General features: G+C 32.8%; 1 protein-coding gene across 1 annotated transcript; it reads right to left on the bottom strand.

Moving 5' to 3' along the window:
- Positions 1-1,634: 1,634 nt before the first annotated feature.
- LOC124353083 (interleukin enhancer-binding factor 2 homolog) lies at positions 1,635-21,832 on the bottom strand. Its single transcript, XM_046802899.1, has 8 exons — positions 21,694-21,832; positions 16,633-16,841; positions 14,291-14,419; positions 13,943-14,111; positions 12,998-13,284; positions 3,256-3,367; positions 2,924-3,073; positions 1,635-1,953 (listed from the first exon to the last, which is right to left on the bottom strand). The coding sequence occupies exons 2-8, from the start codon at positions 16,831-16,833 to the stop codon at positions 1,802-1,804; spliced, it is 1,200 nt and encodes a 399-aa protein (XP_046658855.1). The 5' UTR covers positions 16,834-16,841; positions 21,694-21,832; the 3' UTR covers positions 1,635-1,801.
- Positions 21,833-22,017: the final 185 nt, after the last annotated feature.

Here is a 22,017-nt window from a genome sequence, read left to right as displayed (position 1 = left end):
TCTTTTAAATCCAATTTTACAAAGGAACACGCAAAACTAAAAAGTATGAAAACCATGAATTGCCAAATCGGAATTGGAATAAACAAAACTCAAATGGATAAAAGACTACCAGGTGTTCCGTAAATTTCAACATTAAAAAAAAAAAAACGCTAACACATTTTAAAAAAAATTGAGATAAGTGAATTCTGTTTTCACCGATGAGATCCTTTTAACAAGACCTTTAAAATTATGTATGATTAGCCATATGCTTACATTAAAAAATTGTTAGAATTGACTCTTAATTTTGGAACACCTGTAAATAGATTTTGATGAACATATTTTCAATGGACTCTCCATGTTTTACGGGGAAAGCATTTTGTTTTATGTCAATAGACCAATCTTGTTATCCCACTATACATACTGCCTCACCCAGTACAACTACATTATTTACAGAGATAACTAATTGAGTGATGTATATATTATTGCATTGGAATGATATTAGAGTAAATAATTTCTGAGATGTGAAAGTAAATAACTTATATTGCAGCATCTGGTATCTGACACTGTCTGAGACTTGACTCCTGGAATCTGGAGTCATGTTCGTCTGAAGAGATCCAAAGAAAGTCGACTATGAGGAAGCTCAAAACGAACATTTACATTGTTTCGATATCAGCGACTCCTATAAATAGGTGAAGTGGTAGTCTCATTGTCTCATCAGGTACACAATTGAGTGCACAAACATGACTCCAGATTCCAGGAGTCAAGTCTAAGTTAGCGTCAGAGACCAGATGCTGCAATAAAAGGAAGGTGAACTGGAGCTAAACTCAAAATTCAATTAAATCAACCCTTCCTACCATAGCTACGTTAAGTGTAAATAACTTTTTTTACATTTTGGGATGACAATTTACAGTTATTTATAAATTAGAGAAAAATTACAATGAATATGGTGGAGACACTCACTTTTACATTTAAAAAAATGTTTTGCTAAATTTACAATTTTTGAACTTGTAAAACCGGGCAGTAAATTCTAAAACATAACATTCCAAAAACTGCAACTTATAATGTTCGTTTTTATTTTATACTAACAAATGCTTGTTTTGTACATAAATATTTATATTTATGTAAAAATTAAAACTTATATTTGAAAGTAATATTATTGTAAAATAGCATTCTATTGTCTGCAAAATAATTTGTTTGGAAGATTATATAAATAAAATTTACGTATAAACATAAAAAGTAATCTTTTTTATATTTGAGTCTTTTAGGTTTTTAACAATTTGTGTAAAATTATTTCCACATAATATTTACAACTTATTGTTATTAGAAACATAATAAACAATTGTCCAATAATATTGGCAAGACCTATTTTTGGCTTGAAAAGCTGAAGCAGTTTAAAGTTTTACTATCGCGCCATTTATGTTTCAAACAATAAAAAGTTCTAAAACATAAATAAAATAGCTTAAAGTAGTTGGTGACAAGATTGTCACAGTCGCGTTATTTTAATAAAAAACTACACATGTGGTTTTTATTTTCAAAATTACCCCATATAAATATGCGTGTTTTGAATAACACCACTTTTCTAACTTCAAACATTACACACATTTATGTATACCAAGAATTTAGGTGTTGGATGAGGAGAAAAATATCAGTACAAATCTGTAAGATCAGTTTAATTTAAAAGACAAATATAAAGTTATAAATCATCACAAAACATTAAGAATACTGATTCTTAGTGATTAAAATTGGCCGGTGATAATAGTGAGGATGCTGATGTCTACTGAAAAATCATATCAAAGTAATCACACTTAAAATATTAATATCATTAGTTATCCGTGGTCTCCATCGCCTCTTCCCCTCCCGTACCCTCTGCGTCCATGTCCTCATTTTCTCCTTCCTTTTCAACAGGTTTCTCAAACGCCTTATCCAGAGGTGTCACTTCCACACCGTCCCACACTGTTGTCTGGGTGATGAGTCCTGTTAAAACAAAGTGCCAGTTATTTCAGAAACTAGTTAAAACCATCAATACTCTTATAATACTTTACCTAAAAGTACTGAGTCATGAATCAAATTCCGGAATTAGTAATAAAAATCATATTTTACAATGAATTTGAACAAAACTATCCGCTTTCTTTCAGGTACCTGAAATTTCAGATAAGTTAAAACATCATAAAGAATATTTAAAGATGTTCTAACACGTTTCACGTTATTATTTCTAATTAATAATGTTATGGATATTCTGGTATATCTTGCTACAAATCATAAATTTGAGTGAATTAAATTACAAAAATAAAAATGTTTACAGAATTAAGTCTCTCAGAGCATTATTAAACATTCAATATTTGTATGAGGTTTACTGTTAATAAATTCAAAACTTGTCTCAAGCCATAGAGACATCACATTCAACATTAACTTGCTGAAAATTAAAATAACATTATATGATGTCTAACTACCGTTATCACAACAATAAGTGCTTTTCCCAACTCTGGTTTAGTTAATTTTGCAATACACTTTAGTAGTTCTGGATAATGATCCAGTGTGAAATCATCACCACTACCTGAGGTTCACAGTGTTATCCGAAAGAATCGTACAAACTAAGAGTAAAATATAAAATGTTAATCCATTAAATTCCAGATGTCATCCTAGTGTTCAGGTGAATTTCAATACTTTGGTCTACTGTAAAATTAATACCTGGAGCCCAGAAGAATAATAATACATTTTCACTATTGTGTCGAAAAAGAAAAACAACGTCTAGTGATCCTTTTTTTAAATAAAATCTGAAAATCACATGATTGGTTGGGTATCAAGATTGCATTGGCAATATGGTAATCAACATAAAACAATGCGGGAATCATTTGACCTCACTCATTTCTGACAAATAATTTAGAGGAAAGCATTTCAATTAATAGCTAGCAAAAGCAGCCTAAGGTGATTTGAGAGTACGCACCGGAATGTCCGTCCAAGACAGTTTTGAATCCTCCGTGGGCCATGATCCGGATCAGGGTCTGAGCGGTGAGACACACTTGGTCTTGCTGTTCCAGAGTCATCGTCTGGTGTACTCTATAAGTGACTCCGTTATCTATACGATCAGTTATGCCTAAAAAAAACATGTTAGTGACATTACAAAAGTATTTAAAGTGAAATTAAATTCTCAACTATTTCATAATTTATTGTTAACTATGTACGATGTAGTATTGAAACCTAGGGTACGTTTTGTTCCTCAAAACTACTAGCTGTTCATCCACATGATCAAATTAAAAATGGGGATTAACTTCATACTTGCTGAGCCAGGCAGAAATAGACCAGAAGCAAGCAGTTGCAGGACTCTTCTATAGGCTACGTTGATGGGCAAAGCTTGTCTGCTCGGATTGTTCATTATTGCACTGTGAGCCTACAAACAAAGAACATCAATCACTTGTTAATTATAAATAACTCTGTATTTTCTCTGATTGAAAACTCTGATGGATTACAACGAATAAACTGATACAACAGAGAATCAAAAGACCTAACAAAATTTAACGAAACTTAAAACAGCATTTCTTTACAGAGTTACTAGCAACTTTGCTGTTGTTTGATCTTTTAACTCTTGAGTTTAATAGGGTTCTTTCTTGAAACAATAGGACCTAATTATAAAATTTTAAGTCCAAAGAACTTCTTTATCGAGAGTTATCACACTGATGGACTGACAAAAATGATATTTTTTAGAAGAATTTATCAGGTCTTTATTAACAAAATCAGTACATTGAACAAATTAAAAATTGCTTTAAACATGTTTTCACACTAAAAATAAGTATTTAGGAGATATTTAAATTCCATAAATATTGAATAAATAGTAATCAGTAACCAATTAATAGGATAAGATTTAACTAGAGACATCTCAATTTACCAATAAAAATGTAGTAAACTCTTAAGTTCCATCACAAATTTTTTAGTTGAAAATTGTTCTTTTACACACATATATATATATATATATATATATATCTATATATATATATCAGAATCAGAATCAGAATCAGTCATTATTGTTACGTCAACGTTTATACATAGCATTGCTATAGAAACAGGTAACATTGTCATAAATAATGTAATAATGATACATACACATATACATTCATACATATGCACATCACAATTCACATATACATATTAAACTTAATAAAAATACATATAAGAGGTCAAGACAGCGTAACAAATTTAATGTAATCTATGTTAAAACACAATTTTAAAATTCAGGATCCATCAAATACTCATCAACACTATAATAGTTTTTTTTCCAACAAAAAAATCTGTTAGTTTGCTTTTAAATGTTTTTGAATTGATTAAATGTTTATATTTTTGAGGTAACTTATTGTATAGTTTTTTTGCCGTGTATATTGGAGTTTTTTCTACCAGACGCAGTCATGTATGGGATATTGAAAATTAGCTTTAAATCTTGTATTGTAATTATGATCAAAGTTATCACTTGATAAGCTTTCAAAATTTGATTGTACTGTTAGTAGGGTTTTCAGAATGTATAAATTTGGAAGTGATAAGATTTTTTAATTCTTTAAACAGAGGTTTGCAAGAAGTTCTAAATGATGAAAAGGTCATTAATCTCATAATTTTTTTTTGGATCTTAAAAACTTTATCAAAGTCAGAAGATGATCCCCAAAATTCAATACCATATTGAATTATTGAAAAAAAGAAAGAGTAGTAAATTATTATTCTAGTTTTCCAAATTAATTGAATTTCGTAACACTAGCATTTGATAACATGCCGAGTTTAATCTTCTAATAATATTTTCAATACATTTTTTCCAAGAAAAGTTTATATCCAGATCTATACCTAAAAATTTTGCACTATCACATAATTTTATTTGTTGGCCGTGGAAAATCACATCCTTATTATAGCCCTCCTTTAATTGTGCTGTTCGAAAATTTAATAGTTGAGTTTTCTCTTGATTTAATTTCAATCCGTTAACCTTAAAACCAGTATGCCAATTCATAAAAAGCTTGATTTAATTTATTTTTCAATTGAAAGTGAGAGTTTGCTTTAACAACTGCGGTTTGTGTCATCTGCAATATAATATAATTTTTGGTGAAACATTTTTAGGTAAATCATTAACATACAGAAGAAAAAGTAGAGGCCCCAAAATAGACCCTTGAGGAACGCCAACTTTAATTTCCTCCCAACGAGATCTAGATTTTACACTATTTTTAAAAATTACAGTTCTTTGAAATCGATGAACTATAATAAGAATCAATCCACAGGATTGATCTATTTGAAAAAACTGTACAGTTTAAGCTTTTTTAAAAGGATATTTATGGTTACACAATCAAAAGCCTTGGACAAATCACAAAACACACACCATGGTTCTCTGTGACCCATCCAAAGCCCAAGACACCTCATTTACAAGTTTATTAATGGCCCCTAATGTACTGTGACCCCTCCTAAATCCGAATTGATCACAAGTCAAAATTGAATTAGATTCTAAAAAAATTTGTAATTTGGTTTAGTAGTGCTAATTTTTTCAAATACTTTAGAAAATGATGGCAGTATTGAAATTGGACGGTAATTATCTGGATTTTGTTTTTGGCCTTTTTTATAGAGTGGTTTTAATTCAGCCCGTTTTAAATTTTTTGGAAAACTACAATTTTTGAATGATTGATTAATTAAAACTGATAAAGGAACAGCTATACTATACATTACATGTTTCATTACGTCCAGAGGTATTTTCATCCCACCCAGATGATTTTTTATTTTTTAATGATTTTATCACTTTAACAACATCATCTGATGACACATTACCAAAATTAAACTTAAAAAATTGACATTCAAGATCAGTTTGTGCTAAAATTTAGGGCCTCGTGTTCACAAGGTCGAGCCTTAATTTCTTTGGCCAATTCTGCAAATTTTTTGTTGAAGAATTGTGCAATTTCCTTTCCATCTTTAACAACCCTACCACTATCCAACACAACATCAGGAAAATTGTTAACAGATTTTTTTGCATCCAAGCTCAGATTTAACTACATGCCAAGCAGCTTTATTTTTTATTTTCAGAATCTTTTATGAAATTAGAATTATACATTTGCTTTGATTTATTACAGACATTTTTGAAAATTTTTTTTATAATTTTTTACATAATTTATGAAATTTGGATTGTTTGACTGTTTGGCTAGTTTACTAAGCTCCCTCTTTTTAATGCTTGAAAATTTGAATTCCTTTTGTTATCCATTTTTTATTTTTGGATTGTTTGGTTTTGTTAGCAGAGAATTTTAATGGAAATGATTCTTCAAATATATTTTGAAAGCAATTAAAGAAAATTAGAACAGTTGTCAACAAAAGTAAAATTGTTTGAAACATTCCACTTAGTGTCTTTTAATCTACTGCTAAATCTATAAAGAGCTTTTTTTAGAAAAAATCCGTCTTTTTACTCTAAGTTTAGTATTTTCATTATCAGAAATAAGATCTTTAGAAATATTCTAAAAAAGACTGCCCTGTGATCCGACAAACCCAATTCCAAATATTCATTGTCTGAGATTCAAAGGATGACTTAAATTTAAAAGTTAAAATATTATCAATGCATGAATTTGTATTAAAAGTAATCCTAGTTGGTGATGCAAAATGTGTTTTTTAAAACCGTATGATTCAATCAGAGAAAGGAATTCAAATTTCTGCTGTGGTTTATTTGTTGTTTCCATGTATATCTACATTAAAGTCTGATGCAATATAAACATTGTTTACATGGTTTTCTTTACCTAAAAGTTTTAACAAAGCCTCAAGCTTATTTAAAAATAATTTGAAATTTGAATCTTCTGGCACTCTATAAATAGAAATGATAATTATAGGCCTTTTTAAATTAATTATTTTCTATGCATGAAGCTTCAAAAACTGAAATCCATATTATAAATGCACAGATCTTCTCTGGTTTTAAATTCAAAAATTATTTTTCAAAAGAATACATGAGCCTCCATGATAATCTCTATCTCTACAATAAAAATGTGCCAGATTATAATTAGAAAAACTATTTTAAAATGGTAACACTATCCCTACTCAACCAATGTTCATTTAAACAAATAATTTGAATATTTGAATTTTGTAGAATTATTTCTAAAATCAATTTTTTTATCAAGTACTCCTCCTTGGATATTTAAATGTAATAGCCAATTATATTTCTGATCAATTTTTGGCTTCCTTACAAATAGGCCAAACATTCTTAAATTTTTAAATTTTGATTTACCTTATTTGCATGATAGCAGTGAAATTGTTACAAACTAAACAGAAGTTATCTAAATCTAAGTGTTTCTTTATATTTTTGTTTGGAGGTTCGTTTTTTAAGTCTATCCGCACCATCCTCTTCCCTCATCTACTGGAGTCTGGGTCGAAGTAGGGGGACTGTCCACAGGAACTGATACGTCTTGACACTCTATATCCTGTCCACCAGCAGATGAAAGGTTACAGATGCCATCTTTCAATCGACTCTTTCAGCTTCAACATAAACTCCTGATGTGAAAATCCATGCCTTAATTCTCTTTGTGATACCTGGTCACAGCACACAATACTTACTGAAGCACCAGTTTCTTGATGGAATGCCACTATGTTCTTGGCGAATTGTTCAGGCGGAATCATATCTCTCACACAGCCCATTGGGGAGCAGATCAATTTTTTAAGCCCTTTGGCCTTGAAGTCCTGAGTCAGTTGGGCGAAAGCATCATTGTAGTCCTGAATTATGGGTTTTGCATTATACGTCGCTTTGGTAATTAGGCTTGTATATGCAGGCTCCTCCATGGCTTACCTTTGAAACGTAAGTTTGTCTGATTTGAGGTCTGAAAGCTGTGGCCTACCAATTTTCTTTCCTGAATACAACAGCTACACAGCTGTCATATTTCTATCATGGCCAAGGTCACCAGATATAGAATGGGCGAAACCCACAGATGAGTCATACAAAAAATTATCAATTATAAGGCCCATGTCCTGTTCAATTACATGGATTCCCTGCTCCTCAATCACAGGAGACAAAACCCGAAGTCTGATTGGTAGGTTTTTCTATATTTTTTGAAAGCATTTTCACAATCATCTCTGCAATTTTCACTTTTTCCTTTCTTATTATAGTGCATACCATGAGTAGTGTAATAATGGCCGTGGCAAGATATGAGTGGTAGAATTTGGAACTTATCAGTCTTAGCCTCTTAGACTGATATATATATATATATATATATATATATATATATATATATATATATAAAGTATATATATATATATATATATATATATATAAAGTATAAATATATATATATATATATATATATATATATATATAATAAGAAAACGTAAGACATACAAATAGTGATATCAAAAACTAATATAACAGTTAAGTCCACAAAGTAAGTTTTGTTTGTATTTTTTGCAGTTTTAGTGTTGCTATCACAGTTTAACATGTGTTCAGTATCAAACCTAATCATTACATGATTTTCTACATTTTACCTCTCACAAATGAGAAAGAAATCAGTGATATTATAAACACATTAAAACCTAAAAACATCCTCTGGTATTGATGATATACCAGCGAAAACTGTTAAAACACTGCAGTACTGAATTAATACCACCCCTGACCACATGTTGTAAATATGTCCCTTGACACAAAGACTTTTCCCCTCAGCACTTGCAAGCTAAGGTCTACCCTAAGCTAAAGAAAGGAAGTGCACTGGAAGCCAGTAACTACAGGCCTATCTCCTTGCTCCCAACATTCTCCAAGGTAATGGAGAAAGTGGTTCTCAGAAGACTCATGAATCACTGTGAGACTAACCACCTCTTGACAGGTAAACAGCATGGATTTCTTAAAGGGCCGCTCTACAAACATCAGCCATCATTGCTCTAGCTGAATTCATTGTTGAAAACTTGGAATCAGGAAAGTTGGTTACAGGCATTATGCTGGACTTTAGTAAGGCTTTTGACTGCCTGGGCCACAGTCTGATCCTTGGCAAGCTTGGAAGTTTGGGTGTCGGGGGGTACTGCTATGAAGTGGTTCAGAAGTTATCTGGAGGGCCGCAGTCAGGTGGTAGAGCTGACAGAAATAAATAGAGGGCTCTCACAGGCTATAAGATCAAACCCTCTTCCCATTAAAAAGGGGTGTGCCCGCAGGGCTCGGTACTGGGGCCAGTGTTGTTCATACTGCTTACAAACGATATGCCGCGGTACTTGGGAGAACACTGTGAAGCTGTAATGTATGCGGATGACACAACGCTGTTACTTGCTGAACACTCACCAGATGAACTCGCCGTACAGTCGTATATTGCTCTGGAAATGGCTTACCAATACTGCCATAAGAACGATCTTGCCGTGAATGTTTCCAAAAACCAAGCAGCTGGCTTTCGGGAGAAGAGGGGTCTTGGTTCAAAACTGTGCCTGGTGTGTCTTTGGAAGAATACTCTGTATTTCTTGGAGTAATCATAGACAGCCAAATCTCTTGGTCTAGGCATATAGATGCCTTAACAGCTAAACTCAGCTCCTGTATATATGTTCTAAAAGCGCGTCAGACAATCAGGTAGTCTAAGAGACTGCTATGATCGCCTATTATGCGCTCTTTCAGTCACACCTAGCAATATGGGCTGGCTGTTTGGGGAGCATCAACAGCAACAAACACAAAACGCATCTTAGTATTGCAGAAAAGAGCAGTGAGAATACTGGCTGGTATAAACTCTACAGACTCATGCAAAGAAGTTTTTGCGACATTAAAAATAATGACTGTCATCTCCCTCTATATAAAAGAAGTAGTGTTGTATGTTGATGCAGGAACCCTCCCACAAGGCTCAAATATCCACAACTACAACACCAGATATGCCACACTACACAATGCCTCGCCATCACCTCACACTGTACGAGAAGACACCAGCGTATATGGGAAGAAAACTCCACAACCTCCTGCCAAATTGAATTGGAACACTGTAAACAACGAGAGGCAAAGGAAGATAGGCGCTGAAAACTACTAAAATAGAAATATATCATGACGGGAGAACTGTTGACAGATACTGAAAGAATAGCTAATTGTTTTAACGAGTATTTTGCAAACATAGCTGAAGAAACGCTTAAAATAAATTAAATAAACAATTGATTCAGTCCCAGCCACTCAACATGTCGAAGCAGTTCTAAGAGAAACTCTAAACAACTTTGGAACCAACCACAGCTGATGAAATGTACAAAATTGTAAGGTCTCTAAGGAGTTCATCTTCTTCTGGAGTAGATGAAATATCAACAAAGATCCTTAAATGTTGTGCTGATGAACTAATAACACCCCTTGTAAAAATCACAAATTTGTCCATTCAAAAAGGCATCTTCCCATCAAAATTAAAAATTGCTAAAATCTATCCGAAAATTTAAACAAGGTGACCCTCAAAACATTGCCAATTACAGACCTATCTCTCTTCTCCCATCAATCTCAAAACTTATTGAAAAAGTAACTCTTATTAGACTCCTAAAGTATCTAAGAGAGAACCAAATACTAACTGACAAGCAGCATGGATTCATCTCTGGAAAATCTACCACAACTGCAATTATTGAACTAGCTGAATATATAATTGACAATATGGAGATCAGCAACACTATCACCAGCTTATACCTTGATCTCAGTAAAGCCTTTGATTGCCTTGGACATGAACTCATATTGACCAAACTTTCAAAATGTTGGTATTAGACAAAACAGCACTCAGTTGGTTTGAAAGCTATTTCAAAGGACGAAAGCAAATAGTGGAACTAAAGGAAACAACCAAGGGACTCACACAATCACTACAATCTCACCCCCTACCAGTGAGAAGAGGAGTTTCCACAAGGCTCGGTCCTTGGACCAGTTTTGTTTATTTTATTTATAAATGACTTTCCAGAACAACTTGAGAGAATATTGTCAAATGATCATGTACGCAGACGACACAGTTCTGCTTGACAGCAAATAGAAATACTGAACAACTGGAAATTAACACATACATAGCTTTCAACATGGCTCAAGAATATACAATGAGAAACGACCTCGTTCTCAATGAGAAAAAAACAAAACAAATGACTCTAGGCAATAAAAAGGCCCTTGTAACTGAACTACCAAATATCCAAGCAGCTGATGAAGTTAAACATCTTGGCATATTACTTGACAAGAACATGCGCTGGAAAAAACCATATAGACAGCCTCTGCCTAAAGCTTAACTCAGCATTGTTTGCATTAAAGAGAACCAAGACAACTAGTACTCATGAAGCCACGAGAACAGCATATCATGCGTTATTCGAAAGCCACCTGCGTTATGGAATAGCAGTCTGGGGTTGCTTCTTCAGCTGGCAATCTCCACAGAGTTCTGGTGATGCAGAAAAAAGCAATAAGGTTAATGGCTGGAATAGGACCTAGAGAGAGCTGCAGAAACATCTTCAAAAACTGGAAAATATTGACAGTACATCCATTTACGTCATAGAAACCATTACTTTACTGCATAACTAAGAATCCTCCAAAACAAATAGATCTCCCACGGCCACTACACTAGACAAGCAGGGGATTACACTCTACCAGTCCATGGAACAGCATTATACGAGAAAAAACCATCATATGCTGGAATGAAACTGTTCAACAAGCTACCAGATCATCTGAAAGACAACCCAAGAGCTATAAAGAGAACCTTACGGTGTTGGCTGCAAGACCACGCATACTACACGCTCGATGAGTTCTTCTCATGGAATGATGAATTTTAAAAAGACCTCTCATTTAATAACACAATTCACTTTTAAAAACTGTTTGACTCTGTAACATGTCTTGATGATGTTGTTAATAAAGAATATTGTCTATTGTCTAAATGAGCTCAGGACCCTAACGGGAACAAGACTGAAGACTGCTCTGACAGCATGGCTGATCGACAAACCTTTTTATACGCTGGAAGAGTTCCTGCAATGGAAGAACTGAAAACTGTCCATTCTCTTCTTCTTTTCATTTTTAAAATGTTTGACGCCATTGTATTTCTTGACGAAACTGCAAATAAAGAAAATGTCTATGTCTTACAAAGCAGCTAACACCATATTTGGCTACTTGTTTTTCATTTTGGCCAAATCAAATGAAAATCCTGCCTTATGTGAGATTAGAATAACACAATCTATGCATACAATAACAATGACAGCTTCCCTGGCAGTACAGTGACTGAATCAAATGGAATGAAGATGCATGTTGTAACAAGCAACAGAAAGAAATCAAACAAATCTTGACAAATTTAAAAAATGTGTGCACAATGCTTGGAACAAAATTATATTCTCTTATGTGTGGGGAAAAATAACACGAATGTTTATTGTGAAATGCTTGGAAAAATGCAAAACATCATAAGCATCATGGGATGCTTACCACTGCCACCATTCTGATCCATGATGACAAGACTCATCTTCACGCATTTCAAATTACTCAACAAATTTTAGAGACTTTTGCTGAGAACCGTAATCCACCCTCCGTAAAATACAAATCTTGCTACTTGTAACTACTTTATTTTCATGTACCCAGAAATTTAACCTTGCTGACAGATTGTTTTATGATGTCAATGAACTCGTTACCTCTTCTTTTAAAGTTCAGAGAGCACTTTTTTATGATGGGGAAAATACGAACATTGGCATCTTACAACTGATGACTGTTAGTCATAAAAGAGTAGTTATTGGGATTCTTTAATAAATATTGTTTTTCGTAATATGTATTTATTTTCTTTGACTAGTAAAACAGAACTTACTCTCTGGATATATCTCATACACTCTCTTTCCACTTACTCCAACATATAATGAGAAAATTATAACACTCTGATTGGATATTATAGAAGAGTGAATGGGAAGAGAATCCATATCTCAAAATCTGAACGAACAAACAATGCTATATAATTCCAATAGGATATCATGTCTTAGATTCTTATCCATACGTAGCCTACAATACAGAACGAGACCTAAACCAACTGTAAATCTCTATCAAATGTACATTTATACTAGCTTAGACCCATTCAAACACACCAGCATTAAAAAATAATTTTGGAAATAGGCAACTAACCAACAGGTCTAGCATCCACGGAGTGAGAGGCTCTAAGCTGTCGAATCTGGTCTTGAGGTCGCGCAGCAGGCGGATTAACACCTTGACGGAGGAATGATGGGCGTTCTCCTCGAACCACCGACTGTGCCTGATGGCTGCGAGGTGGCTCTGGAGGGTCTTGTAGTCCATGTGGATCTCGGGGTCCAGCTTGCGCAGGTTGTACTGGACTGTGGCCACCAACACGCGCACGGCTGCCTCGGAGCTGCTGATCTCGAAGAAGCCTCTATCATTTGTACAGAGAGCTAACACTGAACAAGCAGAGGTACACTTACAAACAGCACTTCTTCTACATTATGATCTAAAGCATTTGTTCTAGCATAGTCTTAAAGCTTGAAAGATTTTTCATGAAAATCTATACAAATCTCATACATAATACTTTGGGAGTAAATACAAAACACAACTAATAGTAAATCATGAATTGCTTAAACCCCTAACCCCCTCACAAGGTGGGGCCCTTGTTTCTTACATCCTAATTTGTGATTCAATAATTAGTATTGATAACATGTATACATTTCTAAAAGGAAACAAATGATATTTTGTAATATTACGTTTATGGATGTTCTTGGCTCTTAACACTATTTTATTCATAACGTCCCCTTATCAGAGTAAGAGTTAATTGTCCACACTACAATTTTTTTTTAAATATATCATTGCTAAGAAATCCAATGTAAGTTAACAACTTTTTTGTAAGTGATGAAATTATGAAAAAGTACAAAACAACACACACACACACACAATATATTTCCAATAAAAAACCAAAATTACTTAAAATTTAGTTTTACCTAATCATGACTCATTCACCACAATTCATATGAGTACAGAAGTGCCCAGTGAGCAGCTGGACATCCAACAAACATTAGCTCTCGACTAGTATTGTGCTTTAAATTTCAACCAATAATACGCTACCTTCATTCGCATTTGTCTTTTTTAGGTCCTCCAATATCCTATTTCCCAGGGCTCCAACGCACATCTTGGTCGGCAGAGTTTTCAGGATGACAACAATATCCGCAACATTATGTCCCGTCAGCATGGTTCCTTTTTTAAACGATCCAACCTGACGAGCTTCCTCTACTTGCTGCAACATTGACCACATTGATCAAGAAGCATTTATAATATCCAAATTTGTCCATTATTATTTCTATTTCTCCTATAAATACATATTGTGATAATTGCTAAATAATAAACTAAACGAGTATAAAGCAATTAAACTACCTATTTAAAAGTGTATAAATCTTGAGAATATTTTTAACTTACACAGGCATCAAAGTTCCCTGGTGCGACAACCAAATTATCAAAAGCCGTCTGCACCATTGTGACTAGATTTAACACTGCTGCCTGCTCTTGTGGCGTTGGCGTCAGGTCAGTGTTACGTTTAAGCAGAGCCTAAAAAAAAGGAAAAGAAGAATAAAAACAATGTTTGCTTTTTGACAATCCTGAAAATATAACACAGTACTTATTATTTAAAAATGATAATTTGGAGCATGTACATAAAAAAAAATTAAATATGCCTTCATTAAAGAGGTGGAGTTAGGGCTGTAAAGACCTCTCTACCACTCACCTTCATATTGTATACAGTAAATTTACAATAATTGAATACAGACATATGTAAACTGTTAACATACTTATACTTTATAATAAAATCTAAACAAAATTGCTTAATTCACATAAAATAACCCAAGAACTTAAAAATATAAATCTTAATGAAAGATAAAGAAAAGAAGCTAACAATGTCAAAGAGAAAATAAAAAGAACAATAACACGTTCAATCCCTCCAAACACACTGTCTGACCTCACACACACTGCAAGCATCACCGCCCGTCACTCCCTCCCCCCACAGCAACAAGTCCCTAAACCACACACGACCCATGATACTTCTAATATCATCAGGGAGAGCATTCTAAAGGCAACAAGCCTGAACAACAGTTCAACAAAAATTGAAATGTTAAAATTTAAAACTAGAATCGCAGTAAAACCCCGTTAACCAAACTCAGTTCAACCAAAACCCAGGTCAACTAAAATATTCCATGAATGATACTATGTATATTAACACTTTGAGTGCTAAGCGCTTTGGAGGGGGTGATGCTATCAGTGCAAAATATTTGTGACATATCACCTATCTCAGTATCAAGAATTCTTTTTTTGTTTGTGTAGTGTTCCGCTAAATAATTCATACCTTTAAAAAAATAAACGTAATGAGATTGTTTTAAATGATGTAACAAGAAAAGCATGTATAACTTACAATATTTATTGAAATGATAAAACGTGTTAAAATTTTTAAATACATAACAAATTTAACATTTTTTTCATCTTTTTACTATTCCTTACATACATAGGAACAAACATACCAAGTTTCAAATGAGTAATTATCCGTAATACAGAGTTTTTATTTTTCTTATACGTTAGTGCAAAATGTTGAAAATTTGCTCACATATAAGTCGTCTCTCATATTGGCAAATAGCATTTATCAGCTGTAACAAATCAAATCAGGGTGGATAATCTATTTTTATTTATTTTATTATGTAGCCTATAATATGAGATTAAGTACAATACCATTTATCAACATTAACAGAATAATAAATATTTGAAAAAACCGATCCGGTAGGCTTTTGGCATTTCTCAGAAACACAGACCGATGTAATCGGTTCTTGGCTATCAAAGTGATAATAACCAAGCAAAATAGTTTTTTTTTAACATCAGAACACAGCACCTACCCTCCACCTCTTGGCAAAGAGTGGGAGTATGCATGACACATTGCTGAGCAACTGGCTGGGCAAATAACGTGATAATTCACCCTCCCCAACTCAACTTACACCTCCCCTATTAGTCATCTCTCATTCCTACCACCATTTCCAAAGTATAACTTACAGAAATCATTTGTACATAAGTCATTTCTCTTATACACCCATTTTAATAAGTTATTATTCAGGGTTTTAATATATTGCAACCTGTAAAGCCCAGTGCAGCCAGTAGTATGTACAATATTCAAACTATAATGTAGAACTCGCACTTTAAAAAATCTAACCAAATCATTATTGCTAATACAATAGTCGATTATATATAAATTAAATATCTACTATTGTTCATAAAATTACTACAGTTAATACCCTAAGTGGCAGTAACTGAAAAATACTTCATTCTTTTATTTTCATACACAGAATGATTCTAGATTATTGTAAACATTGTTTTGCCTAATCTTCCAGTAGAAAGAATTATTGCCTAGTAAATCTAGTAAATTTGATTACAGGAAATATAAATTAAAATTTAATGTCTAGAAAGTAATCAGAAGTATACCAAAAGTATTGAAATTTAAAGTACATACTTAGTAGCCTAATTAAAAATTTGATCTTGGCATTCATTTCTGAAAAATATGATTAAAGACAACAGAGATACTGTGTTAATGGTTAGATAGTACTATAATATAGATTATAATTATTAATTAAAGAATCCCTTAAATTAAAACTAACTAAATAGATAAACTGTTCCTATTTATTACTGAATGCAAAGATTTTTATTTGATTTGTTACTTTGTCTTACTTGGTTTTAGGACAAAGTAATCAAACTACTGTACATTTTGTATACAAGATTAAACACGTTACCTGAGTGAAAGCTTCTTCTGAACCAGCCGGAAGAGGCTTTACCCGAGGAAAGGCCTGCTCACAGAGTGCCATGTCAAATGGATGCCTCGGTACAAATGATGGAGGAAAGTTTTTCTTCGGGAAAAACGGCATCCTCATTCCACCTCCTCGCCCCATCATGAATCCACCTCGACCTCCTCTTCCACCACCACCACGAGCCATCTTCTTATCTAAAATGTGCCAGTACAGGAAAACATCAGCTTTAATAAAGTGAAGATAAATTTAAAAGTTCTTGTACTAAATGTGTTTCTGTTAAACAGCAGGCTTACAAGTATATAAATTGAACTGCACTTTACTAGATTAAAAGTTATATACCTTACATCCAGCTTATGTACCCAACATCCAATTGGTATGATTTTTAATTCCATAAAGCTAGTACAGCAAATAATAATTTTATTCCTACTATACATGAGTTGAAACAACAAACAGTATGGTCCCAGCTGATCTTCTCGCAGATCACCTCTGTGAATATTTATATAGAAGAGAGGTATTATTTTCTGAAGAGGACGCGTTCAACCATTTTCTAAAAGTAGTTAAAAATTGCTACCCAGGCAAAAACATGTAGATAGTTCGACAAGTTTCCATTTTCTATTCTAATTATTATGTTATCATTTATTTTTCGACTCCAAATGTGTTATAATTTCTTAATTATTTATGAGTTTTGCTGTTTGATCTTTCTCGTTTTGGTTAATTTAGTTTAAGTTATGATTTCCCTAATTTTGGTTATGTTCATTTATTATTTGTGACATCATCTGTAAATATTACTGTAATTATTACTGTAAATATTAAAGTCATATTTTGGGGAGGGTACGATAAGCGGACCCGGTTTTTTATATCGAAATTGGCAAACGATATTACTTAACAATAACAATCGATATAATCAATCGATACTGATTAATTATTTTGAACAGTTAACTTAAATAATCTATATCAACAGCTGTAAACACTTTCAAATAATACAGGTACGGTAATGTTTCAATTTTACATAAGTAACATTTGATCATTACAAATGGCAGTCAATTTTAGAAAACTACACGACATTGCTTTGAAAAATTATGGACTCGTACCGAAAAACCCATTATGTGAAATTTGTGGGAAAGAAACAACTGTAACTGTGAGAGAAGCAAATATGGTTGTCTTCAGTTTTCCTAATTTTTGTTATAATAATTTGTTTAATTACTGTAAATATTAAATTAATATTTTAATATAAAACATATGATTGTTATTAAGGACTATACTTTTATATCAATTAATGGTCTAGGATTTGAGATACGAATATTAGGTATTGATGATTATATTCATTCGATATAAAAAACCGGGTCCGCTTATCGTACCCTACCCATTTCATAGTGGAGCTATATTTTTGTTAACTAAAAGAAGTATATATAGATTATAGAAAATAATATAAATTTGTGGTAATTGTCACATTAACGGCCGGAGCGGCAAAATACGAGTTTCGCGTTATTAAGTTATTGGAATCGTCCTACAGAACAAAACAATATAAGGTTTGATGGGGTGGAAATAAGAAATAACGAAGTTCTAGAACATCAAAAATGGAACAACTTTTCAACCGCGGAGCAATATTTCCATCATCTACATCTGTTCTTCATCTCCTGTTCTACAGGAAAGAAAAATATCCCTCAAGATAGTACCTATCAGTAAAATATCAAATTCTAGAGGGGCTGATCAGAAATATAAATTGAATTGTAATGGAAAGGCAATTATGTACCGTGTAAAAAACTTAATAAATCATGAATACCCCCAATATGAATATGTATATAAATGGACATTAATAGAGAACACTTACCATTAGTGTGTTCCACAGAATGTACAGAAACTAAATAATCTTGTTTCGGTCGAAACGTAACCTCTTAACATGCCCGACAAAACACTCCGACACACCAATTTACTACGATTGGTCAAACTAGTGGATGGTTGATCCATGATCGTCACGCACTCACTCGATCCAAACTACAGTACACGTTATCTCTGACTTCTGCCCCAGAGCGCTCAGATAACAGATACGCTATCAGTCCCACCTGCAGATAATATTTACAGATATCCAGACACAGCACACAAACAGAACATTAAAACATTAAGAACTTAACTATTTACGTATATACCCTCTAAAATCACATTAGCCTATTTGTCATTTGCACCCCCTAAAACCATATATATTTTTTGTTCAGGAGGATGAGCAGAATACGTTGATAACGTCAAATTCGTGATTTGCCACCTCGAACTTTAACACTTTGAGTCCCAGGTTCTTAGTAATATTTATATGTGCTGTCCCAGCCATTTCAAGGGGTTTTTTAATGAAATTGTAAAAAAATTTTAAGTTATAGTTTCTTTCTTAGCAACCAATATATCAAATTAAAAAGCAGAAAAATATAAATAAAACTATTAAAAATTTTTACTTAACTTTTTTGAAGTCAATACAAATCTTGAGTCCATAAAAAAGTGTGTAAAATACTGAAGAAAAAAAAATTGGAACATAACGCATAAATTTATTTGCACATTTTTCCTCTTGACTATTTTCTACTAACCATAACATATTACACATCAAAAATAAAGCCAAGAAGTTGTAGTTCAAATATATGTATATATATCCAAGGTAAATATATAAACTTTTTTGAAATCAATGAAAATGTTGAGTCCATAAAAAGTGTGTAAAATACTGAAGAATATAAACATTGGAACATAAAGCATAAGTTTGTTTATAAATTTTTCTTCTTGACTTCTTTTTCAGCTAACCATTACATATTACACATCAAAAATAAAGCCAAGAAGTTGTAGTTTCAAATATATTTATTTATAATCAAAGTAAATAACACAGACGAAAAGTTGAATAGAGAGAATGTAGTCCTATTTACAAGTAGTTAGCTTTAGTGTGAAATAAATTTGAAACATTCAGGAAGGCAGAGGCAGTGTCACACTCTGGGCAAAACCACACAGTTTTCTTTTCTTCCAGGTTTGCCTGTGGTTTGTTTATTTTTCTCTGAACAAACTTTACACACTCTTGTTGGATGGACCTTCTTATCAGTCTTATCAAAGCATAAATTATCAGAACTATCAGAATCAAAATCATAACTTATATTGTCTGTTGTACAAGTAACCTCAAAATCGGGATCGGCATCTTCATCATCCACAAACTCCCATTCAGACCCAGAGTCGTCAATAAACTCACTTATCTTTTCAAAAACCATATTTCTATTATTATTTAGCAAAACATTAGGTTCAGCATTGTCAAAATCTGAATTATCATCGTCAGAATCTGTATTATACAATGTATCAACGATAAGCTTCGTTGTTTTGGGATCCAAAAATTCACTCATTTTACGCGTGTGAGTTGAATAACATAATAAAACAACACTGAGAGCAACACAAAATCCTAACTGTATAAATAAATAACTATAACTAAAACAACTTTTATTTCACTGTAAAACCACAAAGCGAGTCGACGTACAAAGGGTACAGACGCCACGGCACGGCACTAGCAAACAAATACGTAGTTTCTTGACTAATGTAAGATAAATAACATAATAAAAATTATAAACTGAGCACTCCAAATACAGCCATTCTTTTTGTAACGGACGGGACAGTTTTAACTGTGTTTTTTTACCCTAAAGAAAGCTGTATAAGTTAAATAATGGGTAATTAAAGTAAAAACTTACAACATAATTGGTTGCTTAAAGAGTTGATGTAAATTAATATGCCAGTGGTTAAAAAATACAATATTATTTTAAGAGTTAAAAGAGTTCAAAAACGTGTAAACGGATGGGACACAATTAGGAAGTGTAGCAAGTGATGATTCCCTTTATGAAAGTAATTCAGTTCTGTCCATATCTTTAACACAACAGGAAAAATACTAACCTATTAATTAGATTGCATAGTTTTCAGTTTTTATACTTATCTTTTATCATTATAATAAACGTTATCTAGTAATAAATCATGTTCCAAATGTAACGGATGGGACACTGATTTGTAACGGATGGGACGAGTAACCAAACATTGGTGATTTAGATCATTAACAATGAAATTTTCAATACCATAATTTTGTTTTTAATGGTGAAAACTATTTATTAAGTTAATGGAGATTAAAAAACAAGGTGTTTTTTATAAAAAAAGCAATTTTTTAATTAAAAACGCTTTTTTACAACTTACTAATTTTATAAACAACTGTAGCTAAAATAACTTATAATTCACTGTAAAACACAGAGCTAGTGTAAACAGTCCAGACGTCACGGACCAGCTGACAACTGCGTAGTTGGTGACTCGGCGTCGTATCAGCTGTTTGTTACTACTCAATTTCTGTTATAATATTTTTTTGCTTGTAACCGTTTATAAATAACCAAAGAGTAATAAAATTAGTCTAATATGACTTGCTAAACATAACACAACCTCTAAAAAAACGTCAGTAATGCGAATTACTTACCAGTCTCCACGAACTAAAAATAGACTGCCCGCTGAGCTCGGGCTTGGGATTCAAAGTGTTAATCTTATAATTTCCAAATTTGTTTATACTAAGTCTGAGCAGCGTACATGCATGACAGCATTTAAATTTTTCTAGCCTAATTGTGATTCCAAATTATCAATCATTCAAGTGTTTGAAGCTCATATGTACCCCTAGCTTCTTTTGCACATTTCTAATAAGAAATATTGGCGTAAAAGAGTTAATAATAACCAAAAACTCTCATGTTACATGGTTTCCTTGATCATTGTTACAAGGTAGGCCTAGCAATTACGAACTTTCACATGAAATAGCCTAGTTGGCCTAAAAGAAAACTGATAGACTGCTAAATGTAGACTAAATAAACATGCAAAGTACCCAAACTAATTATACAATTAATTCAAGAAATATTTTAATAAATATTTTTCTTTATAAACCTAACCTATTGCCAACCGGCAATAACCTTTAATTGCTGGCTTATATAAGTTTTAAGATAATATAACAACAGATTTATAGACTAAATTTAAATTATAATAAAAATTGTACTAATACAATCTGTTAAAAATACTTACAGTTAATATTAAATCAAAATTTCCTCAAAATGTACAAAACACAAATTCAACTGTTCAACACAGGATCAAAATTGAGTTAGACGAGATCAGATCAGACATTGGACTGGGAATGGCTGGAATGGAATTGATTGAATCAATGTAGTATGGCACGTCCAGATTCCGGAACGACGGAAACAACAGGCCACCGGCGAACAATTCAACGGCCAACAAACTTCATTATAAACATACAACACATACAAGTAGGCTCAGGCTTCATGTAACTGTGTACAAGAGAAAAAGATAATGAAATGATTGAAAGAGGATATTGCATCTACTGTTAAAATA

The sequence above is a fragment of the Homalodisca vitripennis genome, chromosome 1 (genome assembly GCF_021130785.1).
Source record: "Homalodisca vitripennis isolate AUS2020 chromosome 1, UT_GWSS_2.1, whole genome shotgun sequence".
NCBI lineage: Eukaryota > Metazoa > Arthropoda > Insecta > Hemiptera > Cicadellidae > Homalodisca > Homalodisca vitripennis.
This window is presented reverse-complemented; position numbering and strand designations above follow the sequence as displayed.

Bases quoted from the DNA above. Each gene is read 5' to 3' on its own strand.
- LOC124353083 (XM_046802899.1), bottom strand. From the start codon at position 16,833: ATGGCTCGTGGTGGTGGTGGAAGAGGAGGTCGAGGTGGATTCATGATG. The intron at 14,420-16,632 runs GTAACGTGTTTA...CCTTTTTTTTAG, and splicing joins CAGAAGAAGCTTTCACTCAG to GCTCTGCTTAAACGTAACAC. The intron at 1,954-2,923 runs GTGCGTACTCTC...TTGTTTTAACAG, and splicing joins TGTCTTGGACGGACATTCCG to GACTCATCACCCAGACAACA.